Genomic DNA, 18,045 nt, shown 5'->3' on the forward strand with positions numbered 1-18,045 from the left:
ACGTTCCACGAGCCCTGGATGTGGGGCCAGGCGCCTGGACCAAAGTCCTGGCTGTGCTGCCATGGAGGCCTTTCCCCTCGGAGCCCCTCCCCTCCTGCAGCAGTTTGCCTCTGCTCCCCGCCCTGTCCCTGGTATTGGGGAGGGTGGCCGGCTGGGAGCAGGACCCGAGCCCCTTCTGTTCCGCCAGCCACGCCGCTGCCTTGCCGGGGCTGGGAGCCAGCGGGCCACGGTCCCCGCTCACGTACCCTGGGCCGGCGTCCAGGGCTGTCCGGGCGCCACCCGCCCGCCTGGTGCCAGCCTCTGGGCTGGGCTGATGGCAGCAGAGGAGTCAGGGATGGCAGCCGGGCCAGCCCATCTCACAGACCGTCTCCGTGTGAGCTGGTGTTCTCTGGTGGGGCGGGCGGCCTCAGAGAGCTGGAGACGCCATCTCCCTCCCATTCTTGCTGTGTCCCCGTCTGCCGAGATGGGCAGGTCACGGGTGTTGGGTGCGTGAACCAAGGAAGGAGTGAGGGGCTCACGGGCTGCAGGGTGGGGGTCACCTGGCAGCCCCCCGGCCCCTGGCTGCCACGCCCGGCCCTCTGACCCCGCTCTCCCTGACTCCTGTCTCCAATTTCCTGCTTTAAGCTGATAAGCTTCTGGGAGATTCTTCCTCTCCTGCTCAGCCTGGGTGTGGGGAGAGGATGGGGGCCCGCGTGACTCGGGCACCACGACAGCAGCAGACGGGGTTCGGGCCAGCCCCTGCCCCTCCCTTTCCAGTTCCTGACATCCCTCCCTGAACTCAGGAGATGGTTGTTTATTTGTTTATTTTGGTAAAAGACACAGAACGTAGGGGCGTCTGGCTGGCTCAGTCTATGGGACACGCAGCTCTTTTTTATTTTTAAATTTTATTTATTTACTCTTAAGTAATCTCTACACCCAAAGTGGGACTTGAACTCATGACCCTGAGATCAAGAGTCACACGCTCTTCCCACTGAGCCAGCCAGGCACCCCAAGGTTGTGACTCTGGATCTCAGGGTTGTGAGTTCAGGCCCCACGTTGGGTGTAGAGAGCACTTAAAAATGAAATTAAAAAAAGAAAAAGGTACAGAACAAAGAATTGATCATCTTAACCATTTTTCAAAAGATTTATTTGAGAGCGAGAGAGCATGAGCAGGGAGGGGAGGCGGGGAGAGAAGCAGACTCCCCACGGAGCGGGAGCCCCACGCGGGGCCTCGACCCCAGGACCCTGAGATCACGAGCAGAGCTGAAGGCAGCTGCGTCTTTGGCGGAGACCTCCAATCGCCCCCGTCTTAACCATTTTTAAGTATGCAGTTTGGTGGTACTAAGTGCTTTCTCAGTCAGTATTGTGCAACGACCTCGCCCCCCACCCCCGGTCCCCAGAACTTCCCTCCTCCCCCAACTGAAGCCCTGCGTCACCTTCCCCGTCCCAGCCTCAGGGCTGCTCACAAGCCAGTCCCAGGGAACGTGAAGGCGCCTCCTGTCCTCCCCTCCAAGGTGTGCGTCTGCCTCCAGGAGCCTCCCGGTGCCCGTACAGCAGATGCCCTCCTTGCTCGCGGGTGCCCCCCTGGCGCACGGGTCCGCCCCGCCCCGGTGTGCAGACGCTCCCCCCGCCCCCCCCCCGAGTGCACGGGCTCCTCCCCCGGGTGCACGGGGTGCTCACCCCAGCCCCCCCACGAGGGGTGCTCCCGGAGTGTCAGGCAGCCCTGGCGGGTCAGAACGTGAGTGTCCTAGGGCAGGGCCTGCGAATAGGTCCTCAGGAAGTTACCTGGGTGGGTGGGTGGAAGAAGGATGGATGGCCTGCTGCAGGCTGGCCACCCCCACAGGGACACGTGCATGGCTGGCTGGCTAGCTGGGCCATCGGGAGGACAGACGTCGCTGGGCTGGTACGAGGCGGGTGCCGCCCTCTCTGGGGACGGGCCAGTGCTGGCGCTTGGCGGGGGAGAGGCAGAACCTGGGGCTGGAAAGTACAGCGGGAAGGCGAGGAGGAGCTTTAGAAGCCTTTGCCGTAAATGCATTTTCCTCTTGCCTCCTGGGCTGGATCAGATGGATTTTTTTTAAAGGAAAATGCGCAATTGCTGAAAAACTTCATATTTCTGGTTGAGCCGGTTGCTGTCGCCAGTACGTGTAACGGAAGGAGAGGCACCCTCGCGTCAGGGGCGGCTCCCGCGGTGGGAGCGTTGCAGGGTGACCTGGAGCCCGCCTGGGCTCCTCGGGGTTTCCTCGTTGTGGGCGTGATAGGAGGGGCTCGGTCAGGGGTTGGTGGGAAGGGACTGGAGCCCTGTGCCCCAGCCCTGAGCTCTGCCCCTAGTCTGAGATCCAGTCTCACCCTCCGACGACCCACCGCGGACAGCCCTGCGGGCGGGATCTGTGAACGCCCTTGTACAGAAGCAGGAACTGAGGCCTGGGTCAAGGTGCCCACACGTGCCGTGAGGTCAGGGGTCCTCCCACTGTCCCCTGCTCTCAGCTTCTCTGCCACACCCCAGCTCCTGGTCTGGGTGAGGGCCTTGGGCCCCAGGGCAAGGCAAGGATGGGGGACAGACAGGCAGAGGTGTGCACAGCCCCCTGGCCCTGCAGTGACCCTGGGCCTGGGCGTGGGGCGGGGTGTTGGCAGGGTTCGCAGTGGTCTCAGCAGCCTGGGTTCCATGGGAGAGGAGCCCCTCCTTTGTCCCGGCCTGCAGGCTGGGAGTACGAGGGGGTCCAGCCAAAGCCCGTCTAAACAGCAAGGGGCTGGGAGAACCAGAGCTTCCTCCTGGCATGGAGGGGACGCCCCGCCCGACAGAGGAAGAAGCCCCGTCACCAGCTGGAGGCCGTGGGGACGCTGCAGACTGGCCACCCCCACAGGGACCCTGTGCTCGGAAGGCTCCCTGGAGGCACTGTTATTTGACCTTTCTTTCCCCAGAGGAGGCAGCCCAGCCCCGGGCTTGTTCTTAGCACGCCTCTCCTGGCCCAAGCCGGGAGCTCAGGTCAGGTGGTTGGGGCTCAGGCTGGCCACGCGGCTGCCCCTCGCGTGTCTGAGGCGTTGCCGGGTCGCGGCTCACGCTTGGGGGTCCGAGGCGTGGACAGCAGGTCGGCTTTCATCCTCTGACCTCAGAGGAAAGGAGAGCGGGGTTCCTCTGCTTAGCTGCAGACGCTGAGCCGTGAGGCTGCTTGTCCAGGAGGGGACGGGTCGCCGTAGGCACCAGTCCCTTAGTGCTCTGCTCTGCCCTCCTGGGCGGCCAGGACTGGGCTCAGCCTGGGCCCCCTGGTCCCTGGAGGTGACGGGGGAGCAGGGCCACTCCAGTGGTGGCCACGTGCTGCTGGACGCTCGGGGTAGCATGCGGTGCCTCTCCTGGTCCAGCGCCCTCTCGGGCACCCCCAGGAAAGGCCGAGAGGGCCCCTGGTTCCCTGCTGATGGACCCACACCAGGACACCTCCCCCACCACCCCCCGCCAATCCCCGATTCCTGGGGCCCAGATGAGCCCCAGGCCCCCCAGGCCCCTGCTGCCCTTGGTCCAGGTAGTGTCCAGCTGTGCTGGCTGGAAGAGGTGTCAGCGGGTTGAGAGGAAAGGTGGGAGCCCGCTGTGGGCCCATGGGCAGCTCTCACAGGTCCGCCAGGAGCCAGGCTGACGGCTGTGAGCCCCACGGTTCCTCCAACCAAGGAGAAGGGACAGCCGAGGGGCGCTGGGGCGGCCGGCGCGTGACTGAGTTGAGAAGTCAGCTGTGTTAACTGAGACTCTAAGGTTTTATTTTACTTATTTTATTTTTTAGATTTATTTATTTGTTTTAGGGAGAGACAGCACAAGTGGGAGGGGCAGAGGGAGAGAGACTCTCAAGCAGACTCCTCGCTGAGTGGAGTCCAACTTGGGGCTCGATCTCACGACCCTGAGATCACAACCTGAGCCGAAACCAAGAGTTGGACACTCCACCGACTGAGCCCCCCGGGCGCCCTTGAAACTAGGAAATTTTAAAAAGAGGAAAAGTGAGTTAGGAAAGTCAGCCGCCTTGTCACTGTCTGGGGGCTGGACTCGTGGCGGTGTGTGCCAGAGACACGGGCGGACAGGGTGAGCCACGCGTGTGCGTGGAGACATCGCATCAGGTGATGCTGGTGAGCAGAACCCGTGGAAGGACACAGCGTGCCCGTGGACGTGCTCTGAGTGACAGGTGACTTGTGCGCTGTCTGGACGCAGTATGACAGCGTGTGAGTCCTGAGTGACAGGTCCCATGTTGGCGGGCTTGCTCACGCGGGCAGGGAGGCGGCATCCGGGCAGGAGGTGACTAGGGGTGATGGCCACAGTGATATTTGGGGGGCAGTGTCTGGGGTGATGCCAAGGGCAAAGAGTTAGGGTGATGCTTGGCAGTGATGTCCAGTGGGCTGGGGGGCAGTGTTGGGGCTTGATGTCAGGGGCTGATGTCTGGGGGGTGATGCGGGGGGCGATGTTGGGAGCAATCGGGGTGATATTTTGGAGGTGATGCTGGGGGCAGTGTTGGGCACTTGATGTCTGGGGATGATATTTGGGGGGTGATGAGGGGGGTGATGTCAGGCTGATGTCTGGGGGGTGATACTGGGGGCGATGCTGGGGGACAGTGTTGGGGGCTTGATGAGGGAGTGATCAGGGGGGTAATGCTGGGGGCTTGATGTCCTGGCGTGGTGTCCAGGGGTGATGCTGGGGGGCGATGTTGGGGTGATCGGGGGTGATGTCCGGGGGTGATGTTGGGGGCTTGATGTCCTGGGCTGTCTGGGGGGTGATGCTGGGGGCGATGTTGGGGTGATCGGGGGTGATGTCCGGGGCACAGGGCATCCGTGTGGCCATGCTAACTGCCCTGTCCCCCCCTGCAGCCTGCCTGTCCCGCTTCAACGCCCTGTCTCTGGTCTACCTGCTGTTCCTGCTGCTGCTGCCGTGGTTCCCGGGCCCCTGTCGGCACGGCATCCCAGGTAAGGGCTTGGGCACTGGCTTGTGCGGGGAGGGGCACTCAGGGTCCTGGAGCCCTTTGTCCACATGGACCGGCTGAGGTCCGCGGGGCGTGGGTGCCCTCTGCAGAAGCCCTGGGCAGTTTAGTGGCCGGGGTGAAGGACGAGTGGCCCAGTTTTATTTTACCCTTGCCGACCCCGAGCCAATTTCAGCATGTCCTCTCTGACTGCGTGTTATCAGGGCATGCCGGAGGTAGTGGGGGGTCATCGGACGGATCCCCCTTGCCCCTGGGGCTTCCCGGGCACCGTGGGCAGCCTGTCTCCCTGCAGGTTCCCTCTCCCACTCTGCACTCCTCTGCCCGGTGAGGCTCCGGCCAACCCCTTACTACGGCTGCCACATCCACCCCCACCCCCACCCCTTCCGTGGTTGCCTGAGCTCTGTGGGGTTTCAGTCTGTCTCCAGCCACCTTGTCGTTCGGGTCGCTGGGCATGTCGTCTGGGTCCTGAGCTCCTGGTGGGTGGGCGCTGTCTCAGTCTCCTGTGTTCTCCAGATGGGACAGAGGTGGGGGAGCCCGTCAGGGGCTGCACCCCCTGGAGGGTGGGAATGTGGACTCGGGCGTGGAGCCATCCGAGAAGGGCTGAGAGCAGAGAGGCCGGCTCAGGAGCCCCGGGCGGTAGTGGACGGGCTGTCCCTGCTCCCTGCTATGTGGCTCTGGCAGGCCCCCTGTGAACAGGCACAGACCTGCAGCCGGTGGCACGGGGTCGTTGGGGTCCACACTTGCCCAGAGGACCCTTCACCCTGGGCGCCTGCCACCTATTCACCTGTGGTTCACGGTCTGTTTCCGCCAGCTTTTCGGGGAGGGTAATGCGCAGCAACCTGTCCCCAAAAGCTGCTCTGCCCTCCGTGGGTGGGGAGCCCCGTGGTGTTGGAGGGGGAGGAGAGGTACCCAGGTCCAAACGGGTCCCCCAGAGAAGCCGGCTGTCTGCAGCATGAGAGCAGTGCCTGGGAGAGACGAGCAAGAGAGGAGCCCAGCAGGGCCGAGGACCAGGTTGGCCAGGACAGCCGAGGGGCCCTTGAGGGAGATGGGAGCTGCTGGGTGCAGCCGGCCGGCTGCTTCAGGGCCTTGGGGGCGTCCGAGCCCTCCTGTGGCTGCTGCAGCCCCCCTCGTCTGCTCAGGCTGGAGGTCGGGAGACCGGCCGGGCCTCGTGGGCCGGGCTCACAGCATCACCAGGCTGGTTCCTTCTGGAGGCCACTGTCCACGGTCAGGGCCCTGCGGTGCCCCTTGTTCCTCTGGCTCTGGCCCCCACAGCCTCCCTCCTTGCTGGGGTGCTATTCTTACAGTGCAGGTGGAATTCTGGGAGCAGAGGGCAGCGAAGGCTTCTGGGGTGGGGCAGCACAGGGGCAGGGCTGAGAGCTGCTGGGGCTACCAGGCCAACGCCTCCCCCAGGCCGGCTTGCTGCAGCTGTCCAGGATTTGCAGCTCAGGCGGCAGGGCCCACCTCCCACAGGGCCCTCCCCTTCCCTCCTTGAAGTCCATGCGCTCTGTTCCCAGCCTCTCCCCTCCATGGGCAGTGGGGGAGGTGGGCCCTAGCCAGAGCAGGAGGGGTCGGTGGGGAGGACTTAGGGAGCGTTGGGAAGACTTCCCTGCCTGACCTCTGTCTGTCCATCTGTCCACCCTCAGAGGCCCTTTAGGAACAGGGAGGCTGCCTGGTTTTTCCGGGTGGGAGAGGGGAAAATGGGAGGCCCGCCCGTGCCCGGGAGTCCGGGCCTCAGCACCGGCATCTGGTGGAAGGTCTGACGCCGCCTGGGCCCCGAGGGTGCTGACCCCTGGCCCTGTCCCCACGGGGGCGTCTGCTGGGAATGCAGCTGCCTGTGCTGAGGAGGCGTCGGTCACCTCTGGGCAGCTCCAGCTCTGTCCTGGGCCCCGAGCCCTCTGGGGGCAGGGCTGGGGTGGGGCAGGGGTGCCACAGAAGCCGCGGGCAAGGGTGAGTGTCAGCTGTCGCTTACCACTTCGGGACTTCAGACCCCGTCCCTGCCTTAGGCCCCCCCCCCAGGCTCCCCAGCCCCCCAGGGGCTGCTTCTGCGGCTTTCCCTGGGGGCGCGGCGGGGAGGGCCCGCTGGTCCAGTCTGCGAGCAGGCGGGCACCGCAAGGGTCCCTGGCGTGTGCTGTAGGGCGGGGTGTGGGTCCCCGTGTGTGACAGGTGTCGTCACTGGGACACAGGTGTCCTAGGACCTCAGGCCTGTGAGGAGAGCTCATGACTCAGGCTCTCCCCATCCCTGTCCACCCACCGCCCGGGAGCCTTCTTGTGACTGCGGGCGCCCTCCCCAGCGTCTCAGAGCACCGCCTCCCGAGGCCCCCCTGCACGCCCAGCAGCCAGGCTCCTGTGGGGGGTGAGGTCTGCAGAGCTGGTGTAGACGCCACGCCTGGCCGGCCTGAGGAAGAGGGCTGCAGGAGCGAGGCCCGTGGGGATGGTGGTTCGCCGGGTGGGCAGTGCGGACGGGGCAGCGCAGGAACGCCCAGGGGTGGGGGGCCCATGAGCTGTGGCTGGGAACAGGGTCCCCGCCGAGGGCACTGTCAGGGCGGTTCCGGGGGCTCCAGCCCAGGATTCCTGCTCCAGGTCAGAGCCTTTGTACTAACGCACTCCGGGAAGACCCCCCCCCCCCGCCCCCCATCCCGCTTCCTTGTCTCCTGAGGTCCCCAGCCTGCCAGCTCCACTTCCGGTTTCCCTGGGAGCCTGAGCCCCCATCCCTGCTCCTTCGTGGGGGTGGCTTCTGCACCCCCCCCCAGCTGCACACACAAGTGGGGAGTGGGCAGCCAGCAGCCCCAGGAGCTCGAGCCGCTGCTCAGCCCCCCAGCACCCCCTCCCCCGCCAGACCTGGTCCACAGGGACGTTTCCGGCAGTGTAGCGGGTCCCTCCTGGGCGGATGCAGAGCCCCTTACCGGCCTGACCCCTGCCCCGGCCTCTGGGTGCCCTCCCTGCTGTCCTGCTGTCCACGAGTGGATCTCCACGTGGCCGGCCTGCCTCCCCGAGACCGCACCGAAGCTCAGTGGGCAGCGTGGGCCGGCACCCAGCGTTGTCAGAGGGGTCAGCAGGCCGGGTCAGGCCAGGCCTCCTGCCCCTGCTGCTCACACGCACATTCCGACCCCCGACCCTCCCCGCCTCTCCCACGTCCTGCTCACCCAGCCCCCACCTGGCAGGGAGCTGAAGCCACGCGGCCACGCGGCCAGTGCTCTGGCTCCTTTGGCTTGGTGGCGGCTCGTGGTCCGGGACACTGTGTGTCCCACGAAGGGAGCTCGGGGTGAGGAGGGGAGGACAGTGGGGGCAGTGGTGACGTCTGATACGGATTGTCCGGTGTCCGAGGGGAAGACGGTCAGGTGGGAGCCAGGTGGGGCCCCCTCCTGCTGAGGTGTCTGGAGCCTAGCACTTCCCTCCTGGACTCATGGGTTTTCGGGTGTATGAGGAGCCTGGCAGCTTGGCACTTGAGGCCTTGGTCCCGGTAGTCCCGCGAGCCCCACCCCAGGGGTCCGTGGCTCCGAGCAGGGTGCGTCCGCGGGGGTGGGAAGGGGTGCTCCCGCTGCCCCTGGCGGTGGGACTTCCCGGGTCTGCAGGAGCGGGGCTGCACAGGGGAGCTGGCGGAGTGGAGTCAGCCTGGCGGGGCAGGGAGGCTGTGTCCCTGCAGCCCTGCAGCGTCCCGCAGGTAGCCTGGCTCCTCCTCCTGCCGGGAGGCCCTGGGCCTCTCCCTGCACTTGGCCTGGTGCTGCGAGGGGAGTTGGCCCAGCCAGGGCTGAGGGCCAGATGTTCCGTTCATTTTCCGTCTGCCCTTCCCAGTGCTCCACCAGCCCCACCCTGCTCTCCCCTTCACTCACCCCTGCCCCCGAGGGTCGGAGGCTGGGAGGGACCTAGAAATGAGCGTTGGTACGGCCGTCTGAGTCCTGCCTGGGCTGCCCCTGGGACTCCCCTGCCTCCTGTGAGCCTGGCTTCCTCCTGCAAGGTCAGGTGGGGCAGGGGGTAAACGGGGGCCAGTGCTCCAGGGGTCTCACCTGCTGGAGGAGGGGGACACAATGCAACAGGGACCTGAGCTTACCAGCCTTGGGCCGGAGAAAGTGAGACACCTCTGTCCCCGAGCCTGGGAGTCGGGCGAGGCCGTGCTAGGGGAGGAAGCCGTCCACAGCCCGAGTCCTGAAGGCAGGATTCAGAGCGCACGATCTCAGCTCCTGGTGTGGAGCGCGAGCTGCCCACCGCGCAGAGCTGAGGTGGTGCCGGGGATCCATGGGTCCTTCCCGAGCCCAGGCCAGGCTGCGCAGACCTCTCCCTGCAGCCACGGCCTCCCTGCCACGGGCTGAGCCCACCTCCCACCAGCGGCAAAGCGCACAGGGCACCTTGTCTGGGACCGCGCCTGCCTGCACTTGGAGCCCCTGGGTCCGGGTCCTCGACTCCGTTTCCCTCTGCACAGGGGGGACTCTGGTGGGATTTGGGTTCTCCAGGATGGATGAAACTAGGGCCCCGTGCCAGCCTCACCCCTGCCCGCTCTACCCACAGGCCACACTGGTCGCCTCCTCCGGGCCCTGCTGGTTTTCACCCTCCTCTTCCTGGCAGCCCACCTGGCCTTCCAGATATGCCTGCACACCGTGCCCCGCCTGGACCAGCTTCTGGGGCCCAGCTGTGAGTGTCCGTGGGTCTGGGAGACCTAGTGGCCTTTGTGAGCTTGCTGGGAGCCCTGGGGAAGGCCGCCTGTCCCACCCAGGCTGTGCCTCGTACAGGCCCTGAGCGCCTGTCCACAGGGTATGTTCGGTCCACATGGCCCAGGTTAGTGCCAGTGTCAGCTGGTCCCGTTCTGGCCCCCACGAGTTAGGCCTCTGCTGTGGTCTTGAGCACCCAGCCTCAGCTCCTGGCTGGGGGTCCCCGTTGTGCCACGCAGAACGTACGGGCCTTCGACCCACCTGGTTCTCTCTGGGTGGGCCTTCGTTTCCCTACTAGTAAGGGCAGCCTTCTGCGAGCATCCCTGACTTTAACCATGTTCTTGGGGCTCCCAAGGGCCTTCTGACCGCAAGGAGTAGGGTTGCTTGGTGCTCGCTGCCTGACCCCGTCCCCCGCGCCTCTCTCCACAGGCAGTCCCTGGGAGGTCCTCTCCCGGCACGTGGGGGTCACGAGGTAAGCACGCTCCCTGCCTCCAGCACCGGGGCCCCCCATCCTCCGCCTTCCCTGCCTGGCATCTGCCCTCCCCAGCCCACCAGCGGGCTCTCCCTGCCCCCACAGGCTGGACCTGAAGGACATCCCCAATGCCGTCCGGCTCGTGGCCCCCGACCTCGGCGTCCTGGTGGCTTCCTCCGTGTGCCTCGGCCTCTGTGGGCGCCTCGCCCGAGAAGCCCAGCGGAGCCAGCATGCCCAGGAGCTGGTGAGGGCTGTGGGCGGGCGGGGTGTGTGCTGGAAGAGCTCTGTCCGCTTGAGGACGATTTCATTTTTCCTTCTTTACACACATGTGGACTTTGTAAGAGTCAGTACGTGCTTGTTACGGAGAGGAGGCGTCAGAGGTGGGAGACACCGAGTGTCCCCTCCCGGGGCTGTGGGGCGCCCTGAGCAGGGCCTCCTATGTGCTTCCAGACCTGGTCCTAGCAGGACTCCATCTCGGGGGGACTCGTGGGGCCCCAAGTCTCGTCTGTGCCTTCAGAAGCTGTCCCCGGGGTCCTTTCAGGCCAAGGGCAGTAGGGAATCATCCCTGCAGGGAGGGACCTGCTGGCTGTCAGGGAGGCACTCTGCAGGCTGGGGGCCCCTCAGGCTGCCCCTGACCCCAGCCCAGCGGGCAAGGCTGGCACCCCACTTTGAGAGGGGGGAACAGGAGCCTGAGCTCAAGGTGCTGTTCCAGGCCCTTGTGGGGCTTGGGAGCACCCTGCTGCCTGCCCTCGGGGCTCCGTCCCCCAGCGGCCCCTCTCCCCCCTCCCCTCCCCCGGCGGGCCTGTGGGCCCCACCAGCCAGGGCTGCCTCTGGTTTCCTTGTTAGCGGAGCCAGGGCTTCCCGGAACAGCGCTGCCGTGAAGGGGCTGGACTCAATCCTGAAATGTGGGGTGGGACAGGCGGGGGCCAGCCACTGCACGCTGCCCAGCGCCCTCACAGCCCAGTGCCGCCCTGGGGGCTGGACCCTGGTCTGCCCCATGACTGGGACAGGTCACCTTGTCTCAGTGTCCTCAGTGGCTAATGAGAGCCTTGCTGACCCGGGGTGGCTGGCATGGACGTCCTCGGAGAGAAGTGGGGTACCCTGCATGCGTGCGAGTACAGAGCGAGGTGCACGTTCACGTGACGCCACCCACGACTGCGTGTGCGCACATGTGACGCCTGACATCACACGCATGGACGAGCGTGCTCAGGGGGGGCCTGCGGGGCCGCAGCGGGGGACGGGGAGGGAAGGAGAAAGTAGCTCCCGCCAAGGCCCCTGTGGCGGCCGGAGGGACCTGCAGAGCCGGGCCGGAGCCGGGACTGGCCGGCTGGACGCTGCAGGCGGCCCGAGCACCTGTCTCCCCGCCCAGCAGCTGCCTCTGCTCTTCCTGCAGACACTGACTTTCCATGGGCGCTCAGACGCGTTCCCAGGGCCGCAGCCGGCTGTGGGTGGGGGTGAGCTCAGGCCTGGCTGCTGTCCCACTCCCCCCTTCCCCTCGCCTGCCCCTTCCCCTCCTTCCAGGCTCTGCTCATGGGCTCCTCCCCGGGGCCTCCCCACCCTCCTGGCTGAGGGCAGGACAGCGGGGAAACAGAGGTCAGGTGACTTGCCCAAGGCTGCTCAGCTAGGAGGCGTGAGCTGGGGTGGGAGCAGGTCGCCTGGACGCTGAGTGCCACCCTGTGCGAAAGGCATGGGCATGGTACCCATTTGCAGGTGGGAACGTGTTGAGGGGGCTGGGCACTTGGGAAACAGCTTCGTTCTGGGAAACCTTGAAGGAGGGCCGGGGGGGGGGGGGAGGCCCTGACCTCTGTGAGGCCTGGCAGGCCACCCGCCCCTGGCTGCCCAGGTGCCTCACAGGCAGCAGAAAGAGAACAGGGTCCTCTGCACCCCCATCCCCCTACGTAAGAGGAAAGCACTTCCTCAGCCCTGGGACCGAGGGGCATGGACAGAATGGTGCTCCGCAAACTGTGGAGTGTGGGGACGCCGTGTGTGCACACGCTGCCTTTTTCCTGAAAATCCCCACTTGGGGCCCCTCAGGAGCCAGGGGTTTTGAGGATACGCGCGGGAGTCTCAGGGGGCCCCCAGTCTAGAGAGAGAAATAAAGAAGAGGCACTTGTGGGGTCCTGGAATAGTCTGACCCAGCCTGCAGGGGTCAGTCGCCATGTGTGCCAGGCCTGGCAGGAGTGTGTCCTGGGTTGGGGTAGGCGGCCTCTGGGAAGGCCTGATGGGCAGACCTCTGGGTACAGAGCGTGGCACAGTCCACGCTCGGCCAGCAGCCCCTTTGCCCTCCCTCCCTGAGCGGCCTGAGTGCCATGCCCCTGACCTCTGCCCCTCCTCATGATCTTGGCAGGACGATGATGACAGGGAAGTGGACACTGGCTCCCCAGTGGGGCCTCAGGGAGCCCCTGTGCTGGCCCCCACGCGGAGGTCGCGGCTGGCCACCCGGTTCCAGATCACAGTGCACTGGCTGCTGGTGGCCGCGGGGCGGACCCTGGCCATCGTGCTGCTCGCGCTGGCAGGTACCCACTGGGCAAGGAGCAGGGACCCCAGCACCAACTGCCACACAGGGAGGGTCTCAGCAGCCCGCCGAGCTCCCCGCTGGCCACCGAGACAGTGGTCTCGTGGCCTGGCCAGGAGTGACCCCGCTGCCTCTGCCCCGTCCCTCAGGCATCGCCCACCCCTCCGCCTTCTCCAGCGTCTACTTCCTGATCTTCCTGGCCACCTGCACCTGGTGGGCATGCCATTTTCCCATCAGCCCCCTGGGCTTCAGCACCCTCTGCGTCATGGTGGGCTGCTTCGGCGCCGGCCACCTCATCTGCGTCTACTGCTACCAGACGCCCTTCGCCCAGGCCATGCTCCCCCCGGCCGGCATCTGGGCCAGGTGAGGTCCACCTGCACGGGCCCCGCCCCTCCCCCTCACCAGGCCCTGGCTGCCTGGTCCCCGGCTCCCCCTTGGTCGGCAGTCAGTGGCTCACCTTCTCCGGGCAGGGTGTTCGGTCTCAAGGCCATAGTGGCCCGCAGCAACTGCTCCAGCCCCAACGTGCTGGTCCTCGATACGAGCCACGACTGGCCCGTCTACGTGAGCCCCGGCATCCTGCTGCTTCTCTACTACACCGTGACCTCACTCCTCAAGCTCCGCACGCACCAGCCCTTGGACCAGGTGAGCGCCCAGGGCCACGGCCCTCTGACGGCCCTCCGCCCCCGCCCACCCCCGGGCTGGGAGCTGAGCTCCGTGCTGGTCTCTGCAGAGGAAGGAGACGGCCGGGAGCGACGAGGAGCAGGAGGTGGAGCTGACCCAGGTGGACCAGTGGCCCCAGGGCCAGGCCAGGGCTGCAGCCGCCAAGGAGGAGGGAGCTGCCCAGGTGAGGAGCCGGGGCTGAGCTGTGGCGCTGGAGCCTGCCCGCCCGAGGGCTTGGCTCACGGGGTCTCGGCTTGTCTCTGCAGTGCATGCTGTCCACAACCACGGGGTCTGACTGGGAGACCGACAGCTGCACCGTGCATGACCTGACTGGCCACAGCCCCGTCCAGCAGCGCCCCCGTGAGTGCCATATGCCCCGGGCTGCCCAGGGACCCGGCCTTCCGCCGGCGCTGTGGTGCTGCCCCCTGGTGGCCAGGGGTGGTCTTGCTCTGCTGACCTCTCCCTCTGTGCTGTCTGGGGCCCACCCAGGACTCGGACATGTGGTCAGGCTGCCCACCTGAGACCTTGCTGGACGCTCCAGGTCTCCCACCCCTTCTGCCTTTGCCTTCCAGGTCCCAGAGGACTGGACTGCTGCCGCTCGGGCTGGCCCCAGGGCCTAGGGCTGCCAGCTGTCTTTGGGGTAGATGTGCCTGGGAGCTATGCGTCTACAGCCGCCCATGGGGAGGGCGGGGCATTTTCCTGGGCACTTCTCTCTTTACCCTAAGGCTTGATTTCCATTTTGCACGAAACAGGAGATGGAGTGGCTGGCGCCCTGGGGACTTGCCTGGGCACAGAGCTGGAAGGGGGTCAGGGCCTCTGTCCAACCTGTCCCTTCACAGTCTTGGAAACCAAGATGGTGAATGGGACCAGGACTGGCCAGGGAGCAGCATCAGACAGGAGCCGGGCCCTCTGCCAGCATTTTCTGCCCCTAGTGCCGCCCCCCCACTGGCCGCTGAGTTTGAGGGCAGCGTTTGGTGTGGGTGAGGGGCTCCCTCCGTTGATGTTGGAGCTTCCCCAGTGGGGGTCCTGCTCCCTGGTGACCTCTGTCCCCTCCCCCCTCAGCGCACCCCAGGCTGGCTGGGCCTCGAGAGACGTCTCCACTGCACAGTCTGGGTCATCTCATCATGGACCAGAGCTACGTGTGTGCTCTCATCGCCATGATGGTAAGGGGCAGCCCCCCGGTGGGCCCTTCCTGCTGCTTCCCTCGGGAGGCTCTGGAGGCGGGCGGTGTCCTGCTGGACCGCGAGCCGCCCCGCGTGTGCGTGTGCACGTGTGTGTGCGTACGTGGAGTGGGTGGGTACGCACGTGAGTTGTGTCCTGTGCCACCGGGCTCCAGTCCGAGGCGTGTTGGCCTCCCTGTCCCCGGGCAGGCTGAGGAGTGCAGGGCCCCGGGGGGCGGGGGCAGGGCGTGGGGGGGGGCAGCAGGGCCTCCGGTGCAGCCCCGCCCACCAGCCCTGCCTGGCTGGCAGGTGTGGAGCATCACCTACCACAGCTGGTTGACCTTCGTGCTGCTGCTGTGGGCCTGCCTCATCTGGACCGTGCGCAGCCGCCACCAGCTGGCCATGCTCTGCTCGCCCTTCATCCTGCTCTACGGGCTGGCGCTGTGTGGCCTGCGCTACGTGTGGGCCATGGACCTGCGTCCCGAGCTGCCCACCACCCTGGGCCCCGTCAGCCTGCGTCAGCTGGGTCTGGAGCACACCCGCTCCCCTTGCCTGGACCTTGGCGCCATGGTGAGCGTCCCCCGCAACTCCAGGGCGCCGGGGCCTCAGTTGCCGTGACGGTGCTGTCCACTCACTCTGCGGCTCCCTGTGGAGAGTGAGGCCTGGGAGGGCAGGGCCCCGTGTGGCCGTCCCCACGGGGTCCCCTGCAGCCAGTCCACAGCAGGGGCTGTGTAGGTGTTTGTGGTGTGAGCGAGCCACGACCTTGTGTCCTCGGGGCCGCCGTCCCTGCGTCCCTGGCGTGTCCCAGTGTGAGGCCAGCGTGCCCAGCGCGCCCCTGCATCCGGACGTGTGTGCCTGTGCCTGTGCCTGGCGGGTGTGGGGGGTCGGCGGGGTTACACCTCCCCGTGTGGGGGGGCTCCGTGTGGGCCCGCGTCTCCGTGGCGGGGCCCTGCCTTGGGCCCCCGGTGACGCCGCGCCCGCCCCTCCCCCCAGCTGTTGTACACGCTGACCTTCTGGCTCCTGCTGCGCCAGTTCGTCAAGGAGAAGCTGCTGAAGAAGGCAGAGGCCCCCGCCGGCCTGACGGAGGTCACCGTGGCGGATGCAGGTGAGGGCGGGGGCCGCGGGGGACAGCGCCCTCCTGCCCGGCCCCGAAGCCAAGCCCCCGCCGCCCCCTGGCTTGACCCGTAGAGCCGACGCGGGCGCGGACGCTGCTGCGGAGCCTGGGGGCGCTGGTCACAGGCCTGTACGCCAAGTACTGGATCTTCGTGTGTGCGGGCATGTTCGTCGTGGTCAGCTTTGCCGGCCGCCTGGTCGTCTACAAGATTGTGTACATGCTTCTCTTCCTGCTCTGCCTCACCCTCTTCCAGGTGCCTGGCGGGGGACGCGGGGAGGGGGGCGGGGCGCGGGGCACGACCCCGGCTCACCACGCGCCCCCGCCAGGTCTACTACAGCCTGTGGAGGAAGCTGCTGAAGCTGTTCTGGTGGCTGGTGGTCGCCTACACCATGCTGGTGCTCATCGCCGTCTACACCTTCCAGTTCCAGGACTTCCCCAGCTACTGGCGCAACCTGACGGGCCTCACGGACGAGCAGTGAGCGGGGGCCGGGCGGGCCGGGCGGGCCGGGGCGGGCGTGCGGGGGCCCGCGGCGGGTCTGACGGCCGCCCCCTGCCAGGCTGGGGGACCTGGGCCTGGAGCAGTTCAGCGTGTCGGAGCTCTTCTCCAGCATCCTCATCCCCGGCTTCTTCCTGCTCGCGTGCATCCTGCAGCTGCACTACTTCCACCAGCCCTTCATGCAGCTCACCGACCTGGAGCACGTGCGCCCGCCTGGCGCCCGCCTCCCGCGCTGGGCCCACAGGTGCGTGCCCGGCCTGTGCAGCTGGCCCCCAGCTTCCGCGGTCCCCGGGGGCTGCAGCGTGCCCCCCCCACTGCCCCGGCACAGAGGAGGGACGGGAAGGAGGCCAGTGGGTTCCCACGGGAGGGCCCAGAGCAGAGCGAAGGCCTCAGCTGCCCCCTTCGAACACCGCGGGCGGGCCTGGGGGGTGCTGGGGACGCAGGAATGGGAGGGGCCTGTGGGGCCAACCCCAGGAGCTGGGCTAGGAAGTGATGCTTTGGGGCCCACCCTAGGCAGGATGCGGTCAGTGGGACCCCGCTGCTGCCGCAGGAGGGGGAGCAGGAGGCGGCCAGGGAGGAGGGGCCGAGGAGCACGGCTGACACCTGCCCAGCCATGCAGGGCCCAGAAGGTGAGTCCCACAGGTGGATGGGGGGCCCTATGCCCTGACCCCTGTGAGCCCCTCTTCCTCACGCCCCTCCCCCCCCCCCCCCCGGAGCAGCCAGCAAGTGGGGCCTGGTGGCCGAGCGGCTGCTGGACCTGGCCTCCGGCTTCTCGGACGTCCTCGCCCGCGTGCAGGCGTTGGTGCGACGCCTCCTGGAGCTTCACGTCTTCAAGCTGGTGGCCCTGTACACCGTGTGGGTGGCCCTGAAGGAGGTAAGGACGGGACGGACACCGTGCCCCCGTGTGCAGCGGGACCACCTGGAGCGCCGTTGCTGACCTCTCTGGAGGCGGGCACCCCGGGGCAGCAGGTGGCGGGGCCCCTGGGAGGTGGTGCCGCGCCCGCCGCAGCCCGTCCGCGCCCCCCAGGTGTCGGTGATGAACCTGCTGCTGGTGGTGCTGTGGGCCTTCGCCCTGCCCTACCCGCGCTTCCGGCCCATGGCCTCATGCCTCTGCACCGTGTGGACCTGCGTCATCATCGTCTGCAAGATGCTCTACCAGCTCAAGGTCGTCAGCCCCCACGAGTACTCCAGCAACTGCACCGAGGTGCGGCCGCGCCCCGCTCCCATACCCCGGGGTGATGGGGTCGGCGGGGGTCCTGCTCTCTGTCCCCCTCCCCCAGCCCCTGCTTGTGGCCGCCCCTTCGCCATTAAGGTCGGTCAGAGGCTGACAGCCCACATGCATCCCTGCTGGGGGGGGCTGCGGTCTGGCCTGCACCTGTCCGCAGTTGTGGCCGATGTGGGTGGGCCGTCCTGGGGTCGATGTCTGGCTCCTGGGGCGGGGGGGGGGTACGCGGGGGGGAGCAGGTGCTGATTCTCCCTTCCCCCAGCCCCTCCTCAACAGCACCAACCTGCAAAAGACGGAGATCAAGCAGTCCTTGCTGTACCGGGGGCCCGTCGACCCTGCCAACTGGTTTGGGGTGCGGAAGGGCTTCCCAAACCTAGGCTACGTCCAGGTGCGTGAGGGGCCACAGGGTCGTGGGGCCGGGGCGGGGGGGCCGGCCGGAGCGTGACTGGGCCCCCCTCCCCAGAACCACCTGCAGGTCCTGCTGCTGCTGGTGTTCGAAGCCATTGTCTACCGGCGCCAGGAGCACCACCGTCGGCAGCACCAGCTGGGCCCGCTGCCCGCCCAGGCCGTCTGTGCCGACGGCACCCGCCAGCGGCTGGACCAGGACCTGCTCAGCTGCCTCAAGTACTTTGTCAACTTCTTTTTCTACAAATTTGGGCTAGAGGTGAGGCCCAGCGGCAACCTTCACCCCCTCCCTGGGCAGGATGGGGGGGCCATGTCACCCTCTGTGTGGCCTTTGCTGGACATCTACCATGTCCGGGCCCTTGAGGGCCACCGGGGGAGGGCACAGGAGAAGGACCTGTGAGCAGGCTGGACCTCCCGGGCGCAGTCGGCC

General features: G+C 67.0%; 1 protein-coding gene and 1 long non-coding RNA gene across 6 annotated transcripts in view; one reads left to right on the forward strand and one right to left on the reverse strand.

Annotated features, from left to right (window-relative positions):
• Positions 1–18,045, forward strand: part of PIEZO1 (piezo type mechanosensitive ion channel component 1 (Er blood group)) — a 53,293-nt gene that overhangs the window by 21,181 nt on the left and 14,067 nt on the right. For 3 of the 5 annotated variants that reach the window (XM_045772828.2, XM_045772832.2, XM_045772831.2), the window contains exons 2-21: positions 4,816–4,911; positions 9,429–9,551; positions 9,998–10,040; positions 10,146–10,284; positions 12,388–12,556; positions 12,705–12,918; positions 13,026–13,197; positions 13,286–13,399; positions 13,482–13,575; positions 14,278–14,378; positions 14,685–14,945; positions 15,369–15,480; positions 15,564–15,742; positions 15,816–15,964; positions 16,047–16,229; positions 16,499–16,614; positions 16,705–16,859; positions 17,013–17,189; positions 17,473–17,598; positions 17,674–17,874. In XM_045772828.2, coding sequence (XP_045628784.2) covers positions 4,816–4,911; positions 9,429–9,551; positions 9,998–10,040; positions 10,146–10,284; positions 12,388–12,556; positions 12,705–12,918; positions 13,026–13,197; positions 13,286–13,399; positions 13,482–13,575; positions 14,278–14,378; positions 14,685–14,945; positions 15,369–15,480; positions 15,564–15,742; positions 15,816–15,964; positions 16,047–16,229; positions 16,499–16,614; positions 16,705–16,859; positions 17,013–17,189; positions 17,473–17,598; positions 17,674–17,874 — 2,924 coding nt within the window. Of the gene's footprint in view, positions 1–4,815; positions 4,912–9,428; positions 9,552–9,997; positions 10,041–10,145; positions 10,285–11,282; positions 11,495–12,387; positions 12,557–12,704; positions 12,919–13,025; positions 13,198–13,285; positions 13,400–13,481; positions 13,576–14,277; positions 14,379–14,684; positions 14,946–15,368; positions 15,481–15,563; positions 15,743–15,815; positions 15,965–16,046; positions 16,230–16,498; positions 16,615–16,704; positions 16,860–17,012; positions 17,190–17,472; positions 17,599–17,673; positions 17,875–18,045 lie in introns of those variants that run through there. The other 2 variants (XM_045772829.2, XM_087870374.1) reach the window with 2 other exon arrangements.
• Positions 4,905–9,432, reverse strand: LOC123776683 (uncharacterized). Its single transcript, XR_015727987.1, has 3 exons — positions 8,974–9,432; positions 5,710–8,873; positions 4,905–5,611 (listed from the first exon to the last, which is right to left on the reverse strand). It is a non-coding gene; the product is annotated as an uncharacterized LOC123776683 (long non-coding RNA).

This window comes from Ursus americanus, chromosome 21, assembly GCF_024610735.1.
Source record: "Ursus americanus isolate L20-20 chromosome 21, mUrsAme1.1.p, whole genome shotgun sequence".
Classification (NCBI taxonomy): domain Eukaryota; kingdom Metazoa; phylum Chordata; class Mammalia; order Carnivora; family Ursidae; genus Ursus; species Ursus americanus.